At 43.9% G+C, this 18094-nt stretch overlaps 1 protein-coding gene across 1 annotated transcript in view; it reads left to right on the top strand.

The window, feature by feature from the left end:
- MAPK4 (mitogen-activated protein kinase 4) overlaps positions 1-18094 on the top strand; it is a 64733-nt gene that overhangs the window by 14125 nt on the left and 32514 nt on the right. The window contains exon 2 of the mRNA XM_069746276.1: positions 11499-11643. Coding sequence (XP_069602377.1) covers positions 11499-11643 — 145 coding nt within the window. The remainder of the gene's footprint in view (positions 1-11498; positions 11644-18094) is intronic.

The raw sequence follows: 18094 nt of genomic DNA, 5'->3' as shown, positions 1-18094 counted from the left end.
CTGCACTAGTCTGGTCTGGAAATTGGGCCAAACTAGTACATGGCGCAATTTTTTTCCATGTAGAACGTTGACCCGTGTCTAACATCGGCCGTGTGCATTGGCAGATTTGTTATACTGCATGCGTGTGCTCACTGTGTGTGGTCAGTGGTTCAGCGCGCGTCAGAGGCAGCTCGATGTCTGTTGGAACAAACGATGGTTCAGACGATTATTTGGCCAAGAGCCTTCTTGACTAGCTCTCCGATGACATGTCTGGTGGTGGCTTATTTCCGGGAGAAGATAGGATCTTTAGTTCAAAATCGGACATTGTGGATCGATATTTTCCCCTACATAATAAGTGACAATTATGTGTAAGGGGAAGTGTGAAGAAACCAGATTATATCTTAATTAACCGGACAATTATGTTTAGCAAACCATGAAGAATTGACTTTTTTATCTGTATGTTGGCTTTTGGATTTAAGTGTTGATTTCTGGTTGGTCAAGAAAACAGACTTTTGTTTGTGTAAGCCTGGAATATTGACTTGTAAGCTGATGTTTGATAAAATATAGTGTGCTCTTTTCCTTGATGAAAAGTGAGGTCTACTGATATGATAATTATACATGTCTAGCCCAGATAGTTTGTTGGCTTTTATAAAAGAGCAGGAAAATCTATGCAAATAGATCACAATCAAACAAGGCAACTTGATTGTCACCATTCTTCCCCCTATCTGTGAAGGTGGACTGAAGGACACTGGTTAACTCTAAAAAATAGGTTACGTGCCACTATATAAAGATACTTTTTCTTCTGGTCGATGTGACTTTTCAAGATCTCAGCTTTGGGTACTATGGACCCGGCTGGTAGAACACAGGACTGCTTCATTGACCATCACTGAAACCCCAGACACGTCTTAAAGTATCCAGGTTGGGGCAATCGGTTCACCTGGCCACATGCCTCATTGCTCTCGGTTAGCTCCCTAATCTTTTCATTACCTCCTCTCTGTGGGGGCCTGCCAAAAGTGGGGAACCACTGGTGGGGGTATGCGGCACTGGAAGCAGTTCTAATCCAGGCGAGTCAGCGGAAGGTTGAGACTCTGTAATTTGTACCAAATAAATATAAAAGTCTCGCACTCAACTTCAGTCTCATTGATTAGTGAATTTTATTGGTGCAAGGTAGCACTGGAAACGTTTCAGCTCACATAGAGCTTTCATCAGTCACGTGCTGTGCCTTAAAAGTGTTTAACGGACAAGTCCTAAGTTGGTATAGAGATCGTGCTTGATACAGCCAAAAAATGTGGAAGGATAAGATGGTGGTCCTGTGTTTAATACCTAAACTACAGAATAGAGGAGCTACAGAATAGGTGGACTCCGCGTCTCAGGGGACGTTACCCAGACCCAGGCGGCTCCTCACAGCAGCCCCTGTTCCTTTTGTGACCGTCTTGGAGGCTACCACCTCCCACCGCGGACACTATATACATAAGCCCCTACTCTCATGCTGGCTACCTTGAGGCCCCTGGCCCTTTCCAGAAATACTTATTATTATAAGCTCCTCTATTCTGTAGTTTAGGTATTAAACACAGGACCACCATCTTATCCTTCCACATTTTTTGGCTGTATCAAGCACGATCTCTATACCAACTTAGGACTTGTCCGTTAAACACTTTTAAGGCACAGCACGTGACTGATGAAAGCTCTATGTGAGCTGAAACGTTTCCAGTGCTACCTTGCACCAATAAAATTCACTAATCAATGAGACTGAAGTTGAGTGCGAGACTTTTATATTTATTGCTGATGGTTTGGGAACCTAGTCTCTGCACCACATATATAGCAGTGCACACGGTGTTTATTTGTATCTGTGATTTGTACCAACTTAGGTATTTGCTGGGACTGTGTGTTGGTGGTTCAATAAATTGCCACACTGTTTCACCCTCGCCCTATGTTGTCTGAGTAGTGTTCTGCCCACATTAAAAGGCGAGCGGGCATTCGGCGGAACGATCCCTGGTCAATGCGGTTCCGGCTAGCGGACCTGGGCACCCACCGATCCCCGTGTCCCCAAAGGGGTCTTTATTCTTTCACTGATGAAGGCTAACAAGTTGTATCTGTGTTACAGGACATGATCATTGCCTCAAAAACGAATGATATCATCTCTACACCCATCAGGTTTCCCTCATATTATCTCCTGCAAGTACAAAGCAAAAGCAAAATCCGAAAATCTAAAAATATCACGCAACGCGTTGTTTTCATTCATTTTCTGCCAGCAAATGAAATCTGTACCGGAGGACGCTGCAAACATTAGGCTAATTTGATAACACCCTGCTGCTCTTGTGCAAGGTCTGATTCAGCAGCGCTAATGATAGCAGTGAGCCAGTCATTGGATCTGTTCCCAGAGAATGCGTCCCACTCGTGTCGGAGAGACAGAGATTAGAACAATTGAAATATCTCATCTATTAAGGCTGATGTCACTACTACAGGAATGTCTCTATTATCTAATCATTTGCAAATCTTAACATCGATAATTTGTAGTATGATATGGAAAAATCTGGAAAACAAATCTGGGGGAGTTCAAACGTGAAAAATTGCAATATTATACAACTAGAGAATCCAATTTCATGCATGACCGCGCTCACGCACCCAACCAATTTTCTTGGACGAGTGATATCTGTGGTTTTCACGGATAGCACTCGTGGCTATGATATTCTATAGGACTGTGCAGATGTCCGATATTTTCTCCTAAGAATGAGTTATCTGCGGAAAAAATCGGAGACATGTCCGATTTTGATCTGAAGGGTCGCATAAAAATCAGCAATGCAAATCTATGGGTCCTCGAAAAAAATCGGACCGCACTTGGGTGATATCCAAGTATGGTCCAATTTTCACGGGCTGACAGGAGAAGATGGAAAAACATTTTTTTTTATATCCACATATGAGAAAAATTGATGCCACTTCGATCAAAGTCTGATCCGAATAGCCGGTCCGTTTTTCACAAAAAAAGAACCAAATTTGTCACTCACCTCAATGTGCCATGTTTCGCTCTCATCCAACCTATCAAGTACATTCATCTCAATGGCCGGCAAGCACTGCTACAGTATAAAAGGGGTCGTTTTGACAAGACAATCCCTTTACATGGAATTTCCATCTAGGATGGTAGCTGATCATCAGTCTCTTAAGTGGCATAACTTTTTAAAAAAACGTGTGGATGTGTTGCCCCAAGCAGATACTCAACAGGTCTGTTTGAGAGATTGACTAGTAATCGATGCTTCCATATCATGGACAATCTTTGGTGGGTTTTCCAACCATTTCCATGCCAAGTGCGTCATTACACAGGGGAACAATTTGAAAAACATTTTCTGTTGAGTTAGGTTTTTGAGCTGATTTATACTAAAATTGGCATGCTGATTCCAAAAATGTAGTCAGTTTTTTTCTAGCACGTCACGTTTTTCCTCCACAACTTACCTGCCAGAGAAGCACAATTGCACTGATATCTGTAATGAGACTTGTTATCTGATTACAATTCGACTCATATAGAGCTACGTGTCAACTTGTAAGAGTAGTCACAACTTTGTCATGCCTATTTCTTATATATTTCATTTTTTGTTCATATTTGTACTATTTAAAAAAAAAAACAACACTTTTTAGGTACAGTAGTTTACATAGTTTTGAGAAGACAAAAATCCTATAGTTCAAAAACTTGACGTGATAGAGAAAAACTGAGATCATTTCTGGATTCAGCATCCAAAAATTAATTAAGAACAGTTGTCTGACCTAACTCTTAAAAAATTGTGTTCCCCAGTTTATCTACAGCAACTAATTTGTTAATGGTCTCATTGACAAGTTTATTTCAGGCCAGTTTCACACATCAGTGAAACACATGCTACGCTCAGATCGTAAGACCCAGTCCTGACATCTGAGTTAGCTTCAGATAAGCCTTGCAATCCAAGCATGGTCCATTCTTCTCAAATGTGTAAAACCAGCCTAAGTCATTCATAGGTGTTCATGGATGGGTCATGGATTAAAGGGTTGTCCAATACAGTGGTGGAAGAACAAATATATGCTCTACTCACCTGTTGATGCCAGGAGACCGATGGAGGACACACTACGGAGGAGTGGTGCTGGTCCAGGAGATGCATATTTTTTTCCTTTTTCCACCACCTTGGGCCTACTGGAATTCAATCAATTCAATCAATCAAATTTGGCATAACTTGATGATTTTGCCAAGATCGGCTGACCATCTAATAGGTATGTGACCTCTTGACTTTCCCTAAACAGATAATGTAAGGGGGCATTCAACTGATTGGAACTTAATAGCCCAAAAAGTTTTGTTCGAAGATGTTGCTCTCTCGTAGAGGAGAACATAGGAATGCTCGGCTGAGCATTACTGTCTATGGCGGAGACGGGAGAGATTGCTGTCATCCAAACCATCGTTCACCCAACACTTGTCTACAGTAATGTGTATGATCAGCTTAGCATTTATTGTAGTCAGGAACCTCTTTTAGCAACATGTTTTTCTAAAACGTGTCCTTAGCTATTGAGTCTATCAGCATACATGGAAGAAGTGTTCCACCATATAGCCAAATGGAATGAGTTTTCTGGAGACTCTACCCGCTTTCCATCAAAACCAATGGTCAGCTTAGCATGTATTGTTGTTGGGAACCCCTTTAATTAAAATGTTAATCTAAAACTTGTCCTACGCTATTGAGTCTATCAACATACTGTACATGGAAGAAGTATTTCACCCTGTAGCCAAATAGAAGGATTTTTCCCCCTTTCCATCAAAAACCAATATTCATTTATTTTTTTTCTCCCCATTTTCCATAACTTTCTTATGTTTCCATCAACATTGTGTAGGACTTCATTTTACCATATACTGTAATGTACTGAAAAACAGGAAATACATTGAGAAACAGTTCAGCCATTGTTTTATGGGTTTTCTGTTTACGACATTCACTGGGCAGTAAAAATGACTTGGCGCCTTAATTCTGCAGGTCAGTATGATCACAGTCATATCACATTTGTACAGTTTTATTTACCGTATTTCACTGCTTTTGAAAAAAAAAATCAGAAGTTTAAAAACAATTGTTAAGTTGTGTGGCCACTTCTTGAGATAATTACACGTTTCATTTTTCTATCGATGGAGCTGTGCGGGACTTTTTTTTTTGTGAGGCAGCCTGTAGTTTGGTACTACTTGAGGCTAAATATGACTTTTGTACATTGCATGTGGAGGAGAGGTGACCACAACCAGCTATGGTAGCATTTCAATTGCTTATTTCCTATTTAATGTGAGAGTTGCTCAGAGAGTCTGATTCCTGGGATCTGTCACTTGCTTACCAGCATGCTTTAGTTTCAATACAATCAGCGTTTTATCAGCAGGAGATCATCACTTGAGGACTAGGTGTCATGTGCAAGCCAGTCAGCTAATGTGTGTAACCCCACCCCCACCAACAATTGGTTGACAATGTACAGGAAGCTACCAATCAGTGGTGTGGGCGGAGTTATACACAGCTCAGCAGTGTGAGCACCGCTACATCTGCAGCAGAGAAAACAGGGATTCTATCAATACTGCACCAAGAAGCTCAGTAAGTGACACATCGCTGGAATCAGGCTCTCTTACCCTACATCTTGCTGCTCTCAGATTACATAGCAAAAACCTTCTAACAGATCCCCACCAATTTTATTTTCTCATATTCATAATTGGAATGTTTAAGCTGTAGCAAACAGAGTAGAATTCCTACATAAGCCTAATAATATGTTTAGGTCATTTTCTTAGATAGATCTTTTCATTAGTTTATCATTGACTTTTCTTTATTATGTCTGGTGATTGACAACCTGACAATTTCAATAAGATTTCACTTGTCTGATGGGCTTCTTCTTATAGGACCCCTTTGGAATGATGTGCTTCTTATATAGAAAGTTTTTGTAGACTTTTATTTATTTTTTAGCTGTGGACAACCTTTATGTCTTAGATGATGAAAGCACAGAGGAAACAAAGGTCTCAGACAGCACAAGACATGAGTCACCAGATCATATCCTGTACTTTTCTCTGTTTTGCATCATCTCAATCCCTTTTATAAAATTAAAGTGAGGCCGTACTGGGCCGCAGGCCTTTGAAGGTAGGACAACATGACTGGGTTGAGGGGGCCTATAGGGAGCTGGTTATGGTGATATGGGCAGTGTGTTTAGGGTTAAAGGATTTGAATAATAATAGGGCCGGGATAGGGCTTTGAGGAGTAGGAGGGATTAGGAGGTGAGGTTAAGGGGCTTAATATAAAAGGGGTGGCCATGTTAGTAGGGCAACCATTTTAAGGGCCACCAGTACAGCTGAAACAAGCTCCCACCCACCCTTCCCTTATTATTAACTATGCAGTGGAAACCCGATTATGGAGATTAGTTAAAACACAGTCTAAAGGTTTGGGCAGTTTATCTTTAAGTAATGGTATGGTTTTGTCGCGACAGCATGGCGTGGGGGGAGGTCCTCAAAGTTGGTGATGCCAGTAAAATGGCGATTCGATGGTGGGGGATCTCAAGAGTTCCTGGACTCCCTCTTGGGTGGACTAAGTGGACGGGAACGTGATGGTCACAAGGAAAGGATAAATGGAATCCTTTGTTATTAGTGGCGGATACTGGCCAGTCGAGTCTTTTGGCGTCTCTGAACTGGTGTTTAACGGCTAGAGGCAGGACTTGGCCTGGGGACAAGGTTGGATATTGACCTGAGGCTGTCATAATTTGGGGCTTCGAGGACTGTCCCCCCCCTTTTGAAAAATGTTTAAAAATATTCCACCCCAACCACTCTATATACCAGACCTCTGCCCTTCCCTAATAACATCCCTCTCCAACACCACTGAAGGAGAGCTTACTCACCTCCTTTCCAAATCACACCTCACCACCTATGCACTTGACCCCATCCCTTCCCACCTGCTTCGCAACCTCAATAACACGCTCATTCCAGCCCTAACCCATCTCTTCAACCTATCGCTATCTTCTGGTATCTTCCCCTTTGCCTTCAAGCATGCCACCATTACACCCATCCTCAAAAAAACAAACCTGACCCAACTGCTACGTCCAGCTATACCCCCTATTTCACTGCTCCCGTTTGCTTTAAAACTCCTTGAGCAGCATGTCCATGCTCAACTTTCCTCCCACCTCTCATCTAACTCTCTCCTTGACAAACTCCAATCTGGCTTCCACCCCCACCACTCCACCGAAACTGCCCTCACCAAAATTACTAATGACTTACAGCCAAAGCTAACAGACAGTTCTCCATCCTCCTCTTTCTCGACCCGTCCACTGCCTTCAACACAGTCGACCACTGCCTACTTCTACAGATTCTTTCTTCCCTTGGCTTCAAAGACCTTGCCCTGTCCTGGATTGCCTCATATCTTTCCGACTGCACATTTAGCATTTCTCACTCCCACACTACCTCCTCATCCTGCCCTCTCTCTGTTGGTGGCCCTCAAGGCTCTGTCCTGGGCCCCTACTTTTTTCCATCTATACCCTTGGCCTAGGACAACTCATAAAGTCCTATAGCTTCCAGTACCACCTGTACCTCTCTGGCCCAGATATCGCCTCCCTCCTGTCCAGAATCCCGAAGTGTCTATCAGACATATCCTCCTTCTTCATCTCTCGCTTCCTAAAACTCAATGTAGACAAAACCGAACTCATCATCTTTCCTCCATCTTGTGTATCTCCCCTACCCAATCTATCTATTATGGTAAACGGCATCATGCTCTCTCCCGCACCTGTAATCCGCTACCTCGGAGTAACTCTCGACTCTGTCCTGTCCTTCAAACTGCACATCCAAACTCTTGCCACCTCCTGTCGCCTCCAACTCAAAAATATTGCCAGAATCAGTCCCTTCCTCAGCCCTCAATCTACTAAAACTCTTATGCATGCCCTAATCATTTCCCGCCTCGACTACTGCAACACCCTCCTCTGTGGCCTCCCAGCTACCTCTCTTGCATCACTCCAGTCTGTCCTCAACTCTGCTGCCCGCCCTCAACTCTGCTGCCCGCCTAATCCACCTCTCTCCTCGCTACTCCCCTGCTTCTCCCCTCTGCAAATCCCTCCACTGGCTCCCAATTCCCCAACGAATCCAGTTCAAACTACTAACACTGATCTACAAAGCCATCCACAACCTGTCTCCTCCCTATATCTCTGAACTAATCTCCCAATATCTTCCCTCACGTAATCTTCGATCCTCCCACAACCTCCTACTCTCCACATGCATTTGTATTCATCCCCCTGTAGTATGATACCCCTAAATAAAATTCTGAGTGACTAGTTGTCTCCAGAAGTCACATAATTACTAAAATGAGTCCACTGGTGTGTAATTTCTTCTCAGTATAACTACAACTGTTCTGTGAAGGCCTCAGAGGTTTGTTTGAAAATCCTGCTTTGAGCAGGGGGTTGGACCAGATGACCCAGGAGGTCCCTTCCAACTCTTCCATTCTATGATTCTATTAGGGATCAAACAGCTTCATGAAAACCAAGGTACACACCAGACAGGTCAGGGATAAAGTTGTGGAGAAGAGTAAAGCAGGGTTAGGTTAAAAAAAAAAATAGCCCAAGCTCTGAACATCTCACGGAGCACTGTTCAAGCCATCATCCAAAAATGGAAGGAGTATGGCACAACTGCAAACCTACAAAGACATGGCCGTCCACCTAATGTGACATCTCAAGCACTAACTAGAGAAGCAGCCAAGAGGCCCATGGCCACTCTGGAGGAGCTGCAGAGATTTGCAGCTCAGGTGGGAGAATCTGTCCACAGGATAACTAGTATACTAAACAAATCTGGTGTTTTTGGAAGAGTGGCAAGAATAAAGCCATTTTTGAAAGAAAGCCATAAGAAGTCTCATGTGCAGTTTGCAAAAAGCCATGTAAATGGGTAAAGCGAGCATGTGGAAGAAGGTGCTCTGGTTTGATGAGACCAAAGTAAAACATTTTTGTGCTAAATGCAAAATGCTATGTGTGCCAGAAAACAAACTCTGCACATCACCATGAAAATACCATCCCCAACATCACACATGATGGTGGCAGCATCATGCTGTGGGGATGCATTTCTTGAGCAGGGACAGGGAACCTGGTTGGAGTTGAAAGGAAAATGGATAGAGCTAAATACAGGGCAATCCTGGAGGAAAATCCTGTTAGAGCGTGCAGAAAACTTGAGACTGGGGCGTAGGTTCACCTTCCAGTAAAACAATGATCCCAAACATACTGCCAGAGCAGTATGGTTTTAGATCAGGGGTCTCAAACTCGGCTGGGTATATGGGCCACATATAGAAAAATTTGAATTTGAGGAGCCGCATTATTTGAATGACAAAGTGACATGTTTATTCCGGCAGCTCTTAATTTGGACGCACATTTAATTGAAATGTATTACCGCGTAGAGACTCTGCACAGTAATACCAATGCAAGCTGTCAGCCAATCAGAGGCCAGTACTTGACATCTGCATGCTGGCGCATGACAGGAGAGGTGTACCTAAGCTTTCTGGCACGCAGGGCAAGAATTCGGCGCCCCCCTCACCCCAAGCACTTGTGCGATTTGCACACTTAGTCATGTGCCGAGTCGATGAGCTGCTTTTCCTCATTCAATGTTCAGTAAAAAAACAGAGAAGCTGGAAGAGAAGATCATTGCAATGTGAAAGTAAGTTTGAAAATCGCATGAGTGAAGTGTTCAAGTGACGACTGCTGGAACCTGCAAAGCTGAATCCTGACCGTGAGAATACTACACGCTGTCAGGATTGGCTACAGGGCTTCATTTTATAATTAAAGTGCTCATCCAGGTTGGAGATGAAAGTATTCGGTCACTATACGCGACTGCAGCTTCTCAATTCTAACAGTGCATGCACTGCTCACTTTTAGGATTCTCCTTTGCACAGGTATGTGATTTGGATACTTCTGGCCACATTCCATCTAGACTTCTCAGGCCTCACTCCATTCATTTTCATTGAGTGAGGCCACGCATGTCTAGTTGGCACGTGACTGTATGCAAATCGCCGGAACCAGAGAATCCTGACAGCGTGCAGGGCGCACTGTGAGAATTCAGAATTCTGCAGTCACGTAGAATGACTGCAGACTCATCACAAACTTGGACAACCTCTTTAATGCTCCTAACAAATAAAATTATAAGAATCAGTCAGTATCACAAAAAAACGTTTACATCCAGGTACCTGATAGATGACCTCGTCTCCGGAGTCGTTCTCTTTCTTTTCTTCTTCACCTTGTCCAGACTCCATGATGAGTTTTCTCATCCACAGCTGTCTCTGCAGACTTCCATCTTCTCCAGTCTCCTGCAGCACATCCCCACACGACGCCCTTAAAGGGAACCTGTCACCAGGTTTGGCCGATACGAGTTACAGCCACCACCTTTCAGGGCTGATATACAGCATTCTATAATGCTATAGATAAGCCCCCGATCCGACCTGCAAGTGAAGAAAAATAACTTATTATACTCACCTGGGGACGGTCTGGTCCGATGGGTGTCACAGGTCCGGGTCTGGCGCCTCCCATCTTCTTAAGATCCCCGTCCTGCTTGCTTTACAAGCTCGCCGGCATCGCGCTCCTGCGCAGGCGTACTTATCTGCCCTGACACTGCAGTACTTTGCTCTGCCCTCAACAGGACAGATAAGTACGCCTGCGCAGGAGCGCGATGCCGGGGAGCCGGTGTGGATGACGCATCACAAGAAGATGGGAGGCGCCCGACCAGGACCTGCGACCCCCATTGGCCCGGACTGCCCCCAAGTGAGTATAAAAGTTGTTTGCCTTCTCTTGCAGGTCGGATCAGGGGCTTATCTATAGCATTATAGAATCCTGTAGCTAAGCCCTGAAAGGCAGTGGCCATAACTCGTGTCGGCCAAACCTGGTGACAGGTTCCCTTTAAAGATAGCAGTGTCATTATAATGCTCCTGAATAAAAATATCTGCCCGGCACTGAGCCCCTGAATAAATAATTGGGCCATTACACTAAATACCCCCATCACAGTAAATCTCCCCCAGGCTCGGTACAGTAAGTCTCCCCCACACACAGTAAATACCTCCCCCCCACAGCATTTTAATAGAAGTATATTATAAAATGATTTAGATTATGGCACTAAATAGATAGAGAATTAGAATGAAAATTTCTTAGTCTTCTGACCGCCCCTTTAATTTTGCAGCTAGTGACACCTCTCTATAATACAGATACACAGGGTTTTTTTTTAAATCTGAAAATACTGTCCGGTGTTTGGTGAGAAGATGACACTTCCCTGACTGTTTGCCAACTTTTTGCAAATATTGATAATGCCGGAGACCTGGGAAGAAGCAGCACATTCATAGCTATGAGACCCAGTATACAGTTCCCCTATTTGTGACCCTGGTTATCTATTTCTTCACCCCCTTCTCACAAACCTCAGATCAGACCTGTCTCTAGATGCAAGTAACTGCAGAGTTAAAAATAAAATAAAAAGCAAACTACAAATAAACCGTGTAACCCAACAACGCAATAGGTGAAAAGAGAAGCTCCCCATTAAATATTGCCATTGTGTTTCCTCTCAGGGTTATCTCTCAGAAGGGCTGGTGACTAAGTGGTATCGATCTCCTCGCCTGCTCCTCTCACCTAATAATTATACCAAAGCCATTGACATGTGGGCGGCCGGATGCATATTAGCAGAAATGCTGACAGGTCGGATGCTTTTTGCAGGTAAGTTTTTAGCTATAATAGCTAAATAAGGAATGTTTCATACATATTATTTAAGCTTTATTTATTCGATAGCAGTTTGAAGAGGAGAAATAATGCATTTGTTTTTTTGTTTTTGTTTTTTTAATGATACAGCTATTTTTTTAATTCATTTTTGAATACTTACTTGGCAGTAGTCATATTGGAGCACACACTTCCTGTATTGTCTGTATAGAGGCGGCCATATTGGAGCACGCACTTCCTGTATTGTCTATGTAGAGGCGGCCATATTGGAGCACACACCTCCTGTATTGTCTGTATAGAGGCGGCCATATTGGAGCACGCACTTCCTGTATTGTCTATGTAGAGGCGGCCATATTGGAGCACACACTTCCTGTATTGTCTGTATAGTGGCGGCCATATTGGAGCACACACTTCCTTCCTGTATTGTCTGTATAGAGATGGCCATATTGGATCAGACACTTCCTTCCTGTATTGTCTGTATAGAGGTGGCCATAGTGGAGCACACACTTCCTGTATTGTCTGTATAGAGGCGGCGATATTGCAGCACACAATTCCTTCCTGTATTGTCTGTATACAGGCGGCCATATTGGAGCACACACTTCCTTCCTGTATTGTCTGTGTAGAGGCGGCCATATTGGAGCACACACTTCCCTCCTGTATTGTCTGTATAGAGGTGGCCATATTGGAGCACACACTTCCCTCCTGTATTGTCTGTGTAGAGGCGGCCATATTGGAGCACACACTTCCCTCCTGTATTGTCTGTATAGAGGTGGCCATATTGGAGCACACACTTCCCTCCTGTATTGTCTGTGTAGAGGCGGCCATATTGGAGCACACACTTCCCTCCTGTATTGTCTGTATAGAGGTGGCCATATTGGAGCACACACTTCCCTCCTGTATTGTCTGTGTAGAGGCGGCCATATTGGAGCACACACTTCCTTCCTGTGTTGTCTATATAGAGGCAGGCATACTGGAGCACACACTTCCCTCCTGTATTGTCTGTACAGAGGCGGCCATATTGTAGCACACACTTCCTGTATTGTCTGTATGGAGGCGGCCATATTGGATGACATACTTCCTTCCTGTGTTGTCTGTATAGAGGCAGCCATATTGGAGCACACACTTCCCTCCTGTATTGTCTGTATAGAGGCGGCCATATTGGAGCACACACTTCCTTCCTGTATTGTCTGTATACAGGTGGCCATATTGGAGCACACACTTCCCTCCTGTATTGTCTGTATAGAGGCAGCCATATTGGAGCACACACTTCCTTCCTGTATTGTCTGTATAGATGCGGCCATATTGTAGCACACACTTCCTGTATTGTCTGTATGGAGGCGGCCATATTGGAGCACACACTTCCCTCCTGTATTGTCTGTGTAGAGGCGGCCATATTGGAGCACACACTTCCTTCCTGTGTTGTCTATATAGAGGCAGGCATACTGGAGCACACACTTCCCTCCTGTATTGTCTGTACAGAGGCGGCCATATTGTAGCACACACTTCCTGTATTGTCTGTATGGAGGCGGCCATATTGGATGACATACTTCCTTCCTGTGTTGTCTGTATAGAGGCGGCCATATTGGAGCACACACTTCCCTCCTGTATTGTCTGTATAGAGGCGGCCATATTGGAGCACACACTTCCTTCCTGTGTTGTCTGTATACAGGCGGCCATATTGGAGCACACACTTCCCTCCTGTATTGTCTGTATAGAAGCAGCCATATTGAGGACACACTTCCTTCCTGTATTGTCTGTATAGATGCGGCCATATTGAGGACACACTTCCTTCCTGTATTGTCTGTATAGATGCGGCCATATTGAGGACACACTTCCTTCCTGTATTGTCTGTATAGATGCGGCCATATTGAGGACACACTTCCTTCCTGTATTGTCTGTATAGATGCGGCCATATTGAGGACACACTTCCTTCCTGTATTGTCTGTACAGCTTTATGGCAACCCCAAAACATAGAATATCTATCCTCCAAAGCCCAGGGAGTGACGAGAAAACTGCATACAAAGCCTTTTCATTGTATTGTATTTATGCCCCTATATACAATAGATAAAATTCGACTAAAACCATCAAAACTGACTGATAGTGTATGGTGGCCCAATGACTCTCCCCTGACAGATAATGTCAGGAGAAATTGATTTATATATATATATAACAAGATGGTGACCCGATTCTACCGCATCGGGTATTTTAGAGTATGTATGTAGTTTATTTATGAAGATTTAAGAATAATGCAATGAATACACAGGATTATAAATTTTAAACTGCGCACCAATATCACTGATTGGTCAGCGAAGCGTGGTTCAAATCCCGCGCCAATTCGCGGCCGGACTGCGCCTGTCACTGATTGGTCGCGAGCGGGTGGCGCGACCAATCAGCGACCCGGGATTTCCATTACAGACAAACAGACAGAATTAGACGATTATATACAGTACAGACAGACCAAAAGTTTGGACACACCTTCTCATTTAAAGATTTTTCTGTATTTTCATGACTATGAAAATTGTACATTCACACTGAAGGCATCAAAACTATGAATTAACACATGTGGAATTATATACTTAACAAAAAAGTGTGAAACAACTGAAATTATGTCTTATATTCTAGGTTCTTCAAAGTAGCCACCTTTTGCTTTGATGACTGCTTTGCACACTCTTGGCATTCTCTTGATGAGCTTCAAGAGGTAGTCACCGGGAATGGTTTTCACTTCACAGGTGTACCCTGTCAGATTTAATAAGTGGGATTTCTTGCCTTATAAACGGTGTTGGGACCATCAGTTGTGTTGAGCAGAAGTCTGGTGGATACACAGCTGATAGTCCTACTGAATAGACTGTTAGAATTTGTATTATGGCAAGAAAAAAGCAGCTAAGTAAATAAAAACGAGTGGCCATCATTACTTTAAAGGGAACCTGTCACCCCCAAAATCGATGGTGAGGTAAGCTCACCGTCATCAGGGGCTTATCTACAGCATTCTGTAATGCTGTAGATAAGCCACCGATGTTAGCTGAAAGAGGAGAAAAAGACGTTAGATTATATTCACCCAGTGGCGGTCCCGCTCCGGTGGGCGTCTCAGGTCCGGTACAGCGCCTCCCATCTTCATTCCATAACGTCCTCTTCTTGTCTTCACGCCGCAGCTCCGGCGCAGGCGTACTTTGTCTGCCCTGTTGAGGGTAGAGCAAAGTACTGCAGTGCGCAGGCGCTGGGCCTCTCTGACCTTTCCCGGCGCCTGCGCACTGCAGTACTTTGCTCTGCCCTCAATAAGGCAGACAAAGTACGCCTGCGCCGGAGCTGCGGCGTGAAGACCAGAAGAGGACGTCATGGAATGAAGATAGGAGGTGCCGGAGCGGACCTGAGATGCCCATTTGACCGGACTGCAGCGGGACCGCCCCTGGGTGAGTATAATCTAACCTCTTTTTCTTGTCTTTCAGGTAACATCGGGGGCTTATCTACAGCATTCCAGAATGCTGTAGATAAGCCCCTGATGACGGTGAGCTTACCTCATCATCGATTTTGGGGGTGACAGGTTCCCTTTAAGAAATGAAGGTCAGTCAGTCCGAAAAATTGGGAAAACTTTGAAAGTGTCCCCAAGTGCAGTGGCAAAAACCATCAAGCGCTACAAAGAAACTGGATCACATGAGGGCCGCCCCAGGAAAGGAAGACCAAGAGTCACCTCTGCTTCTGAGGATAAGTTTATCCAAGTCACCAGCCTCAGAAATCGCAGGTTAACAGCAGCTCAGATTAGAGACCAGGTCAATGCCACACAGAGTTCTAGCAGGAGACGCATCTCTACAACAACTGTTAAGGCTACGTTCACATTGGCGTTCCGCCAATGTGCGTTGCTGTTGCGCCGGCGACGCAGCGGCGACGCAGCGGCGACGCGCCCCTATGTTTAACATAGGGGACGCGTGCGTTTTTAGGGTGGCGTTTCCGACGCTAGCGTCGGACGCAAGAAAATGCAACAAGTTGCATTTTCTGTGCGTCCGATTTTGGTCAAAAAACGACGCACGCGTCGCAAAACGCGCGCGTTTTTGCGCGCGTTTGCGCGCGTTTTTTCGTGCGTCGCGCGTTGCGTCGCCGACGCAGGGCGGCGCAACGCTAGTGTGAACGTAGCCTATGAGGAGACTTTGTGCAGCAGGCCTTCATGGTAAAATAGCTGCTAGGAAACCACTGCTAAGGACAGGCAACAAGCAGAAGAGACTTGTTTGGGCTAAAGAACACAAGGAATGGACATCAGACCAGTGGAAATTTGTACTTTGGTCTGATGAGTCCAAATTTGAGATATTCGGTTCCAACCACCGAGTCTTTGTGCGACGCAGAAAAGGTGAACGGATGGACTCTACATGCCTGGTTCCCACCGTGAAGCATGGAGGAGGTGTGATGGTGTGGGGGTGCTTTGCTGGTGACACTGTTGGCCATTTATTCAAAATTGAAGGCATACTGAACCAGCATGGCTACCACAGCATCTTGCAGCGGCATGCTATTCCATCCGGTTTGCGTTTAGTTGGACCATCATTTATTTTTCAACAGGACAATGACCCCAAACACACCTCCAGGCTGTGTAAGGGCTATTTGACCAAGAAGGAGAGTGATGGGGTGCTCCGCCAGATGACCTGGCCTCCACAGTCACCAGACCTGAACCCAATCGAGATGGTTTGGGGTGAGCTGGACCGCAGAGTGAAGGCAAAAGGGCCAACAAGTGCTAAGCATCTCTGGAAACTCCTTCAAGATTGTTGGAAGACCATTTCCGGTGACTACCTCTTGAAGCTCATCAAGAGAATGCCAAGAGTGTGCAAAGCAGTCATCAAAGCAAAAGGTGGCTACTTTGAATAACCTAGAATATAAGACATAATTTCAGTTGTTTCACACTTTTTTGTTAAGTATATAATTCCACATGTGTTAATTCATAGTTTTGATGCCTTCAGTGTGAATGTACAATTTTCACATTTTCAGTCATGAAAATACAGAAAAATCTTTAAATGAGAAGGTGTGTCCAAACTTTTGATTTTTACTGTAGTAGATTAGGACTGCATTACTGCTATATGGTATATATAAAATGAAGGTTCGTAGCTCATGAATCGGCCACTTAATGAGAGCCCACCAGTCACTGTTCTATATAGAAGTAGTGCAGACTAAATTTCATATATTCAATGTTTGCATTGTATGCTTTTGTTTGTATATTATGGAGTCATAGCAGTTTGCACCTGTTCACATTTGTTTTATTCTGTTATGAGTTGCTGGGTTTTTTTGTTGTTGTTTTTTTGTAGTACACTTTTGGAGGTGGTGACTGCCTCCATATTTGGCTGCGCTCCTCCCATCAGCCTAAAGCTGTTCTTAATTAGTGCTGGATCCTTCCTGCCCTTTAAATTTGTAGGCATTTAGCCCAGGAAATGCATGTGTGACAAATAATAGGCTTAGGGTTCCATCAAAGAAAGGTCGCCTTGTCATGACTGGTGGGATCTCATAAATTGACTAATTTGGGTGCTTAGTACCTTCATTTCCTAAGTAGTATATTCTATATAGCAGTAATGCAGTCCAAATTGTGTATATTCAATCATATTGCTTACAGAGGCTGCTATATCCTTTTTGCTCGCGCAATATAGCCGTTATGAACTTGTCCAAATGATGATGAGATGACTCTGCTCACCATGTCCTAGTCTATACAGCAAAGCTGACAAGCAAGCTGTGGAAAACAGGAAAAGTAAGCTGATTGTGATTGCTCTAGCTGCCAGTGTGAATTATCACTACTGTCATGTAAAGCATGAAAAAACAACAAAAAAGTTTACCCGTTATGTCGCCTTTATTAAAACCATCTTAAAGAAATAGTGTCTGGGCAAGAAAGTCAGTTTTTCTTTTAGACAGTTTTCTAAATGTCCTCCAATGTGAGTGGGTGGCAGATTGTCTGTAACTCCACTAAAATTTTGTACGGAGCTTCCCTACAAAAATAATTTTTGTAATGTAGGGTCTGTGCACGCGTTGAGCTCTACCTTTGATGTGAATCTGCCGTCCCTGCTGATTTAAGCACCCAATTTCAGCTTCTTTCTGTTATTGCTGTGTATCGTTAAGTAAGCCTCATGCAGCTAGCTTTTCTAATTGCTGTGCCGCACATCATTTACCACAGTCGGATAATTAAGTCCCACATGACTCATTATAGGCTGAGAAAAGGGATCACTTCAATGGGAATGTAAATGTTTGACTTCTACCCCCACTAATGCTCCAACCTGATGTTTTCCTATACTTAACTCAAGTGTCAGCCATAGGAAGGGTTTATTACTCAAAAATCAAGATTAATGAGTGACTCCATCTAGTGAGTAAAAAATTAAAAACTTTAATATGTTTTTACTGGGCTTGTTAGATCAATAAAAGTCTTTATACATTGGAAGTAGATCAATTATCAGCTGATTGCTCCTATTGGCCCTAGAAACTGTCTGTGCTATAT

The sequence above is a fragment of the Ranitomeya imitator genome, chromosome 1 (genome assembly GCF_032444005.1).
Source record: "Ranitomeya imitator isolate aRanImi1 chromosome 1, aRanImi1.pri, whole genome shotgun sequence".
Classification (NCBI taxonomy): Eukaryota; Metazoa; Chordata; class Amphibia; order Anura; family Dendrobatidae; genus Ranitomeya; species Ranitomeya imitator.
This window is presented reverse-complemented; position numbering and strand designations above follow the sequence as displayed.